At 34.2% G+C, this 11286-nt stretch overlaps 1 protein-coding gene across 1 annotated transcript in view; it reads left to right on the plus strand.

The window, feature by feature from the left end:
* LOC100186389 (transmembrane protein 214-A) overlaps nucleotides 1-9792 on the plus strand; it is a 13991-nt gene extending 4199 nt beyond the window's left edge. Inside the window, exons 8-16 of the mRNA XM_009864176.3 lie at nucleotides 2365-2429; nucleotides 2898-3072; nucleotides 4490-4598; nucleotides 5317-5429; nucleotides 5913-6084; nucleotides 6730-6968; nucleotides 7405-7573; nucleotides 8228-8364; nucleotides 9073-9792. Of these exons, the coding sequence (XP_009862478.1) occupies nucleotides 2365-2429; nucleotides 2898-3072; nucleotides 4490-4598; nucleotides 5317-5429; nucleotides 5913-6084; nucleotides 6730-6968; nucleotides 7405-7573; nucleotides 8228-8364; nucleotides 9073-9205 (1312 nt within the window). The 3' untranslated portion in view covers nucleotides 9206-9792. The remainder of the gene's footprint in view (nucleotides 1-2364; nucleotides 2430-2897; nucleotides 3073-4489; nucleotides 4599-5316; nucleotides 5430-5912; nucleotides 6085-6729; nucleotides 6969-7404; nucleotides 7574-8227; nucleotides 8365-9072) is intronic.
* The last annotated feature ends 1494 nt before the right edge of the window (nucleotides 9793-11286 follow it).

Genomic DNA, 11286 nt, shown 5'->3' on the forward strand with positions numbered 1-11286 from the left:
TAGAAGGATCCCCAAATGGTTTATCAGTGTGTAAAATGTTCCAATGGTGTTTTAAATGGTTGAAACTGGAACATTGTGGGCTTTGATAAGAGGCTAAGATCATATGTTTTATTTCCCCAGGTCTAAACCCTAAATCAACCCTCAACCTGTTTGTAAAGGCATCTGTGTCTATACAAACAAACGGAGTCAAAGTATATTGCAAACACCGCATTAATCAATGAGGTTCCCTATGTTTGACAACCAGAAACATAACATAACTATATTATAGCAACGACCCCCAAATTTTTACTTTAAAAAAAATATAAATAAACTGTAAACACTGGTCCAGTAGGCAGTAACATGACCATATTTATTCACAGGTTTGGTTGAAAGACATTGCCTCATATCTTAACATAAACATTACATGTCCTGAAGATAATACAGACCTAACTAAACAAGAATTCGACTACCCTATTTGCAAAGCATCTAGTGTAAGTAAAAAAATCTGTTGCTTTTACTGTATTAGGGTTTTATTTTCACACGCTTTTAATTGTCATTTTTACCTCTAGTAGTTTTTACCCCTTGCTTTTAACGCCTGTTGAGAATGCTGCTAACCCCCTTTCTCTTCTTGTTTTTATTTATTTAATCTTCTTTCTGTATTTAAACAGGCAAATGAAAATTAGTGTTACATTATATTTATATCACATTTTGTCTGGCACCGTTGCAAAGTGGTTAGCAGGCCTGCTTCTAACCCAGAGGTAATGGGTTCAAGGCTTATCTTTTAACTGCAATTACTCCAACTCAGTGGTCACTAATGGGTTGTCCAAATTATAAGCCATACATAAAGAAAAAAGTCCCAAAAATAACCACCCACAAAGTAACATACATGGTAACTCGTAAGCTGGCACAAGGTGTATGAAACATAACACCTGTGTTATAACTGTCGTTTTTCCGGCCACGCAAGGATACAGTAAGTTTATGCATCTATTAATAATAATGACTTTTTCTAAATTTCCAGGCCACCCATCAGACTCTTATCCGAGTTTTTGGTAAAGAAGTCAGTGAGAAAGTGGTGCCTCTTATATTCCAATACTGTCTAACTAAAATGCTAGAATGTATTGCACGCAGTAAGTAAAGTGTTTTGTTTTGTTGTAGAATACCATACATGCAGTGGCACAGACATAAAGAAATAAGAAGTAGTTTCAAAAAAAAAACAATATTATTTTCTTTTCCTTTTTTAAAAAAGAAAAGGGGGGTCGTGACCACCCCTGCATTAAAAAAGTACTGCCTAAAAGGATCATAATTTGTTTATTAGTTTGATAGTTCCATACTCTTTTTGCATATGCACATTAGCACATATATATGATAGTTTAACTGTAATGATGTACTATGAATTTGAATTTTATCTTTATCTTATGATAAGCTTTGCAAATGTGGCAAACTTGTTAAAATGAAAGCTGAACATAGATAGTTAAATGTATATTTTTCCATAAAAAGGGTTGGAACTTTAAAGGAATTAATGTAACTTACTTTATCCTTGTGCGGCCGGAAAATGTGGTATAACATGGGTGTTCTGTTTCAAACACCTTGTGTCCTCTTAGGAGAGATAAAATCTTGTCTATTATTTTGGGTATTGCTAACAATTTAGACAACCCATTAGTGTCCACTTTGGCTCGCATGTTTACTAACTAATGTGGTGCAGAAAAATTCAGCAATGGCCTGTCCACCCTGCCCTCCAAGGTTTAGCTGCTATACCATGTGTGCTGGGTGTCTGTGAAAATGGACCCAATGTGTAAAACATTTATGAAACGGATTCAATTTAACAGAAAACCAGATGTGGGGTTACAAGATCTGCTTACAAGCGATTGCTCATACACACCCTGCTCTGTGCAGTGATGATCTGGACATTCAAGTGGAGAAGCTAAAAACCTCAGCCAGCGAAATGCAAAGGTTAGTGTTTAGACTTTAAACTTTTGACTTTTGAATGTTATTTCAATGAAATTTTGTCTCTTCGGTCACGATTACCAAGAACAGGAAAGTTTACAAAAATTTAAATTCTTGTGTGGTAACGGTAAATCAACAGTTGTTAAAACACGCTTATGGATAAAACAGAAAAAAATGTTGTTTTAAATTAAAGACCTAACCGTTACACTCTACAAACAGTACAATGTAAAAATATAAACAACATTTTATTTTAAAGTTCTAACCAAAAGAAATAACAATTTCTAATAACGGTTTGGGAATCAACAGCAAAACGACAGTCGTTAAAAAACGCCATAGATAAAAGATGTGGGAAACAGCGTCAATTAAAAACCATGACTCTTCACCCAAAATATATGTTTTAAAACTGTTAAATTATCTATAAGAAGTTTTTATGCTTTTTAGGTGCCTTGCTTTGGTTTGGGCATTGGGACAAGTTGGCTTGAAGGACATGAGATGTGGAATGAAAGGTAAACAAAAATGAAACTAAAGCACTTATATTTTGATTTTTTGGACCTTTTTGCCTGTTATGTATTTGGTAGCCCTGACTGTATTTCTTTACACAACCCAACAAAAATAATCCTACTCTGTGAGCACCAGATCAGGGTTAGACTGACAGAATTTATTACAGTTACTTATAATAAGATGTCATGGTAATACATGACGTCTGTGCTGTAAGGTACACAAATTGTGTTGGTATGCTCATTTAGTTGCTATGTCATATCATACCTTAGTGTGGTTTTTACCATTGAGATAAAAATCTCACTTTTAAACAGAGTTAGATAATCAAATAAAAGCTAAATCATTTTCACTATTTTGGGGTAAAGTGAAGCAGAATAAAATTTTTCTTTTATTTTCCCGTAAAATTCCCCCGAAAATAACACATTTGAAAAGCACCATATGCACAATATAACTTCTAAATTCACTAATTTTTTCAGTTTGGCTGCAACTACTGTTACCAAACCTTGAAAAAAAGAAGCTTGCGCCCTACACAATGTACTACGTTGAAAGAATTGTGAAGAAAACCAAACAAAATCCTGCCCAAAGTCTTTCCGGTTGTTTAAATCCTGGACAATTTGTTGAAATAACTCGTTACGCAACTGGAAATTCTCAGTGAGTTCATTTCAAAATATTTTTAATCCTACTAAAAACAAATACCTTCTTGATAAAAACACCCATCTTAAACGAGTAATAGAATAGTTATACCACAAATTTACACCAATATCTTGAACATAGAGTAAGGTGGAGAAGATGGGTCACCTTTTTTAAATTATTTTCTACAACAATATAATATGAAAAAACAAGAACTTTATCACACCACAAATTTTCACCAAAATCTTGAACATATTAAAACATAGTAAGGTGGGGGATGGGGGAAGATAAAACACCTTTTCATTCTATTTTCTTGTCTCATTTGGTAGTAAACAAAGAACATTCAAAGAATTATAAAACCATATCCTCATGACTCCCACAGACCGTTGTTAATTGTTTAAAACACGATCAGGATATTTGGATATTATGTGCTAACTGCTAAGTGTCCCGTCTCTCCCCACCCTACTATATTACTCATACTCCACTCTTAACTATTATATATTTGTAAAAGAAACCTTTTATAGAAGTAAAACAATTGCTGATACTGTACATTTAGTTCATGTGATGATGCAGTCATTTTGCTGTGCTGTTATTATATACCCATTAATCCATATATATATATATATAACATTGTACATTTGCACCTAATATGCAATACTATCTGGATGAGTAAGTATTTTATGCCACTATAGCTTTTTGTATGTAAATGACCATTTTAAGACCTAAATGAGTTAATGTTCTTTATATCGACTATTTAGATATGCAGCGAAGTTAACAATATATTTAATAAAAAAATACCCTACAAAGTGACATACTTGGTAACTCTTTGGCTGGCATGAGGTGTGTCACAAACTTATGCTGCCATTGTATTATATGTTTTATTATCTGTATATTTCGTGCGCGTTGGTTTTTGGGCCGTTCTATAGATTTATCTGGAACGATAATTACGTATTGGAGAAGTCGTGGAACATAACTGCGAGGTCTGGAACTAAACGAAACATTCCTGCTGTTACGTATCCAGACGCTGCAGTTCCTGTTCTTTCTTTGTTTCTATGTTTTTGCGCCGTGTGGCTGCTGCGTGTATAAGCGTGTTGTGATTCGTAGTAGATAAGAGACAAGAGAAGGAATAAGAGAATAATAAATAAGATACATGAGATTCGAGAGTGAACTAAATTCGTTGAGTGCTGCCCAAGTTTCGTGTTGTTGGGAATACGAGAAACAGGCACAACGTTTTAGCTACGGTGAAATAATGGGACCAGCTTCAAGACGCCTTCGATAGTTAATTCCAACTAAGAATCCATTCCCACGCGTAAAAACGTGACAAGGTGTATAAAACAGAACACCCTTAACAACTACCGTTTTCTGGCCATGCTAGGATCAAGCAAGCTAGATTCGTTTAGAATCGTTTAATTTTAATCTAAACATTTATATTCCACAGAATAAAAGATCGTATGTCTGAAGTATTTCCACTTTTTCGCCAACTCATAATTCACAACAACGCCATGAAAAGACAATTTTTCAACCATTTCCTCACCATGTCACACGTGGTATGTAAACAATAGTACACTTCCTATAGTAGTGTTATGGGTCTATGGCTGTGGTACAGGTTTTACACAATAGAAGTTGTGATTAGTTAGAAATAAATACTGTTAAAGGGGCAATACAATATTAAAATTTGTGTATAAAACCTGCAAAATGACAGAATATTTGATTTCATGCTGATTACTATTTAATAACAGATAACTAAAATTAAAGGGGCATACCGACTTAAATGGAAAATTGTATATGGATAAAAATGCTCAAATGTGATCTAAAGGTACCATCAAATTTCAATTAATGAAACAGTTTCTGAAAATGATGTGTGTCGCAAATCCAGCTTCGTTTTTTGAAAATATGATGGTACCTTAAGATCACATTTGAGCATCTCTATCCATATACAAATGGTATTTTTTCCCTGCTATGTCTCTTTAACTTTGATTATCTGTTATTAATAGTAATAAGCATGCAGTCAGAAAGAATTCTGTCATTTTGCAGATTTAAACAGTTATTGGCATTTAACTGAAACCGTAACTTTGAATTTAGGACAAAATTTACACAACAAAAAACATTGAAAGAATTGTATAACCGGATAATAAGAACTCTAAAATAGCGGTATTAATTTTTTAAAACACGATTGTGGTATTTAGATATTGTCTCCAAAAGGCGTCCCATATTACCCCGATTTAATACTTTTAAAGGTAAAAAAGAATTATATTGTGTTAACAGAATGAAGCTGTCATGGGTAAAATGGTTGAGATCTGCATGGAGTGTTTACGAGATGATGCACATTGCTTTACAATATGGAGGGAAAAATATAGCAGTTCCTTTCCCAGTTCAAAGTAATATTAATTTTTTTTTTATGTTAAAAAAAGTTGCTAAAATGGGTGGAAAAAAATAAGTTGTAAAAAATATGGAACTCAAAAGCGAGCAGCATGAATAAATGAATGTTACTTGTTTTGGCCTTTTGTGGCAGGGCAACAACAGTCCTTATAACACTGGTATTGCGTTTCATAGACCTTGTTCTGCTTTAAAGTTTACTGAATAACTTTGTGAATGATCATTCTTTTAGCACAACATAAAAATATAAATAATTTTTTTTTTTTTTTTTGTATAATTTGTGTTTTAATTTTTTTTTTTTTTTTTTTACAATGTAAATGGTAAATTGATATAAACACTTGCATATAATAATTATTTTTTAAATAAATATTATATATAATTTTTTTTTAAATATCTATGTTAAGTTTTAATTATCCATGTTTTAGTTAGCAATTTTAACAATGTAAAATACCACATTAAACTGTACAAACCCCCTGTGTTCACAGACTTCTGCTGACTGAGTTACACAACAGACGTCCTGGTGTTTTAACGGAGATGCCACGTGTTCCGTTCGAAGACGCAGTTCGTTATTTCAGGAACATAAACAGTGAAGCAGCCACAAAGTCTGACTCGCTTACTTCAAAACCTGAGTTTGCAACTATTCGCAATATATGCGAGGTTAGTGATGTAATCGTATGATGTGGTCAAAATAAAAGGGTGGGGTAAGATGAGACAAGGGTGGGGTAATATGAGACTGTATTTTTTATTTATTCTCGGCTAATATCCCATATTATAAAAAGAGGATAAGATGGGACTGCAGACGGGGGCAATTTGCAACACTTTCTTTTTCTTTTATCGTCCTATTTGGTAGTAAACCAATAATATTTGAAGATTTATATGACTATAGCCCTGTGAATCTGAAAGAGCATTGTTAATTGTTCAAATACAATCATAAAATATGGGATTTTGGTGCTAGCTGTATTCCTCTTACCCCACAATACTATATCATAGCAATTAGCAATTCTAAATATGTAAGAATCACAGGGGTGGAAATGAAGTGAAATGTTTACCTTTGCATGGCAAACAATAACAGTCATAATAACATAAGTGTTATGTTTCATACACCTCATACCAGCTTACGAGTTATTATGTTTGTAACTTTGTAGGTCAAAATTTTCATGTATGAGTGACAACAACAAAAAAAACTCTTTAAGCATTTGCTGTTACATGTTTTTCCCTAAGCCACAATAACCATTGTGCACTGCTGCTAATCTAATGCAAAGGCATATTTCATTTTATTGACACCACAATTTTAAATGACAGACCTTGTGTGACGATTTCACGGAGCAGAGACAAACAGCCCAACAAAGCACAAAATCTTTTTATTTCTACCTGTTGTTGTCCATGCTCATTATATGCGGCTTGTTCGTTCTTTACGATGTTAAGTCCCATGGCACTTGGAAGAAATCAGAAACTTACCATTTTCTTAAGAAGAATGGGGTGCTTGACCGTACGCATCAAGCCTGGATAAAAACTAAAGTCTACCTTGATGTTGCGAAAAAGTAAGTTAGACTTTTACATAACATGACAAAAATTTTATTAATCTCCTGTAATATAAGATATAATTCATTATTCTATGTTGGTGAGGTCCCCTGGCGTGGATTCTGGGATTTAGGCCAGGATTGGCCCATTACCCCTATAATTTATTTAAAAGCAAAGAGAAGGAATTAGCAGCAAAAAAATTGGGAGTTAGCATGTATGTTACTTTGTGGGTAATTATCCTGGGGGGGGTTAACTTTTTAATGTACGGCTGATAATTTGGACAACCCATTAGTGACCACTAGGTTGGAGCAATTGTCGTTAAGTGTCTTGCCCAAGGACACCAAGGACACAATAGTAGCAACGATGAGCCTTAAACCCATTACCTCTGGGTTACAGGCAGACACTAACCACTTAGCCATGATGCCAGAATACACTTTAACGACCAAATTTTAACAGGTTTGTGCAGACCAAGGCACCAATTTACTGGGAAAACAGCAAACTTGTTTTAGGACCTTATTTAGTAAAGTTGACAGAAACGGGGAAACTCTGTTGGTCATGGATAGTTGAGGTTGCAAAACCTGTAGTTTTTTGGATAAGTTTAAAAGTCAATGATGGCTGGATTGTGGTAAGTTGACAGTTTTATATATTAGGGTGGGAAGGAATGGGACGCCTTTTCTTCCTATTTTTTCGTCTCATTTGATAGTAAACAAACAATGTCTCATTTGGTAGTAAACAAACAACATTTTTTCGAAGTAGGGTGGGGAGGGATGGGACGCCTTTCATCCTATTTTCTTGTCTCATTTAATAGTAAACAAACAACATTCAAAGAATTATGAAACCGTAGCCCCACGACCCCCATAGACTGTTGTTAATTGTTTAAAACATAATCAGGATATTTGGATATTATGTGATAAAGGTGTCCCATCTTTCCCCACCCTATTATATAGTAGGGTGTGGTTAGCTATAGTGGGACTATTATTGGGGTGAGATGGTTCATGATTTATTTTTATCATGGGTATAACCACCAACTGCCCACATTAGGTAGCAAACAAGTATTTAGAGAATTGTGTGATCGACTTTAAAAGTAAAACGCTGTTAGAAAATATGGCCGTGCAACAACTGTCATTTTAAATACCACCGCTGTCCTGTTTCATGCACCTCGTGCCAGTTTACAAGTAACCACATATGTAACTTTAGGTGTAACTTTTTTATTTTGTTTTATTGTATGACATATCAAATATAAATAAAACGTAGGTGCGTTTCTTCATATTTTTTTCAGTTATCCTCATGGTTGGGCAACGCTGCAAGCATCTGTCTGCTATATCTGGACCAGTTAATCACATACTGCTGGCCGTACTTGGTTTCCTTTTCTGATTACATGTTCGAATTTTATCACTGGGTGCTTCAAGTTATAAGGTAAATACAGACCGAGGCTTGTACTAAAACCGTGATTGTCCAATTATCCCGCTTAAATACAGCCTCGCGCATATTTTTAGCGAAAAATTAATCCTATTACTGTCGGTATAGGTTAAGCTACATACACGGTTCAAATTCGTGATGTGATAAAAATATATAGTAGGTTTTGGTCAGATTGTTCAGTTTTTTCTTTTTTGTTGTCTAATTTGGTAGCAAACAAAGAATATTTAAAGATTTTTTACCCGTATCCCATCGACTAAAAGAGCTTTGTTAATTGTAAAAAGTCGGATTAGGAAGTATGGGATATTATGTCCCAACGGTATCCATCTTACCCCACCATACCATATGTCAAACTTTCCGATAGTAACAAATGAACACAATCCCTTTTAATTAAAAACTGGTAAAGTTTTATGTTGTTTTCTGGTACTGTTAGCATTTTTATTGTGTTTTACTCTTTTCTCCTAAATTTTGTGTTTTTTTCTAAGTTTTCTGCTTTTCGTTTATATATAATAGTTGTAATCGTAAAAGCTTGTAGAAAAAATGAATGAATGAAACTTGTTTTATTCTCATGGGTCGGGCACAGACAGTTGTTGTAACATGGCTGTTCTATTTTACTTACTTCATGCCCGCACGAGTTACCACGTATGTAACTTTGTAGTAATTATTTTTTAATAGTACACTAACATTTTATTTACTGTGCTTTTCTAGCGGTGAAGCCAGTCTGGCAGTGGTTCAAGACACTTTTGTTCAGTTTTGCACCAACGTAGCCAACAAAGTGAACCTCTTCATACAAAACGTATTCGAAATCGTCAGCAACTACATAGCGCCAAACCAACCATGATACACGCAACTGACAAAGCGTGGTAGGCATTTCAGCAAACTAATTTCCTATCCCATTTACAGTATCTTAAATATCATTTATTAGTTAAACAGTTCAAGTATTAAAACGCGTTTTTTATCAGTTAGTTTCAAATAATCTTAATTTTTTTCTTCTGTGAAATGATTCGGACTTCCAATGCAGTTTCATTGTCAATTTATTCAAGTTTTAACTGTGGTTATGCATTCGATTTTCTCATGGGTTTCGGCTGGGTATAAGTTTGACTGGTGTTTATAATTGTTCATTTTACTGGGTGTCTGTTTGCGGAGAAACACAATGGAATAGGTATAAGTTTTGTTGTTGGTCATATAGTAGCGTGGGGGAAAATGGGACACCTTAGCACATCATATTCGAATATTCTGATTGTGTTTTAAACAATTAACAACAGTCTATTGGAGCCTTAAGGATACGGTTTGATAATTCTTTGAAAGTTAATGGTTTGCTATCAAATGGAACGAGAAATAGAATGAAAATGTGTCCCATCTTACCCACCCTATTATACTATGTTATTTCTAATCATTGCAGCCTCGAAATAAATTAACAATTGGGTATATGAGTTGTCTTTTTTAAATTTTTACGCTAAATTGCTATAAAAATCGCATTTGGGAAATTTTTAACGTAAAGTTGAACGATTTTTGTATAAAGAAATACAGTAAGGATCTGGTGCTACGAAAATATAACAGACAAAAATCAAGTCTAACCAATTGTTTAATAAAACATAAACAATGTCATTTAGGCAAACCATATATAGTGGGGTATAGGGGGAGATGGGACACCATTAGCACATAATATCCTCATCGTGTTTTAAACAATTAACAGCGGTGTATGGAAGCCGTGAGGATACGGTTTAACAATTATTTGAATGCTTTTTGTTTACTACAAAATGGGACAAGAAAATATAAAACAAGGTGTCCCATCTTCCCCCACCCTACTATATACCCTATATTATGCAATTTCTTGGACTCGATTTTTGTCTGTTACGTTTTCGTAGCACCAGATCCTGACTTTGTTGTAATGCGGAAATGTTTACATATGATATTATAATGTATATAAAGAACTGTGGGGGAAGATGGGACACCTTTAGCACATTGTACCAAAATATCCTGGTCGTGTTTTAAACAATTAACAACGGTCGATGAGAGTTGTAAGGAGACGATTTAATAATTCTTTGAACGTTTATTCTTTACTGTCAAATGGAACGAGAAAATAGAATAAAAATGTGTCCCATCTTCCCCCACACTATTGTAAGTAAAGGCACGAAGTGCAGCCACCATAAAAGCTACACTACGGCTTACTAGAAATACAGAATATATAGTTATCTTTAGTAGGCTGTTAGGTATTCACAAACTAACTTTCATGCTACATTGGTCATGCGTAAATACACCAATGTTAAACACAGAAGTTGGCGAAAAGGAAAATTTCCTTTTATGTGTAGCAACGATCTTAATTGCAGAAGTTAAAATTAGTCACGAAAGTGATTTAAAATAAAAGTAGTAAAACCTTTTGTGTTTCCACGTTACCGGTTTTAAAATTATGATTCCCGAAAGTGAGTTATTTCATATGCGGTGATTTGCTGGATTGGCCAGCTGTGGAGAAAACGACTTTACCATATTTGGTTAAAGCACACGATACAAGGTAAAGAGAAACGACCCTTTTTCTCCCTGTCTGGTCCTCTCCTACCGTCGAAAGTAATTACAGTCAATCGGTAATGGCATAAATCATGTAGGCGATAAAGTGTTTTAAATGATGCTTTTCATTACCCATATTTACACACATAAGGAGTGGTCCTATTAATGTTTGCTGTATCCAGTAGCAGCGAGGCAGAAATTGAAAGTGCCATTGAGGCTACGTATATGTTCAAGATAAAAAGCATTCTGTCTTGTGACTAAAACATGTACATACTAATTACAACATGTAAAACACGACTGTATAACAAGTGTAATCCGTAATTTTTAAATTTAATTTTTATAAACAGAAATTCGTAACATTAAAATCACCCCTATGAAATTATAACAAAGTTTTGCTTGACGTAGTTTAATCCTATA

Source organism: Ciona intestinalis, chromosome 1 (assembly GCF_000224145.3).
Source record: "Ciona intestinalis chromosome 1, KH, whole genome shotgun sequence".
Taxonomy (NCBI): domain Eukaryota; kingdom Metazoa; phylum Chordata; class Ascidiacea; order Phlebobranchia; family Cionidae; genus Ciona; species Ciona intestinalis.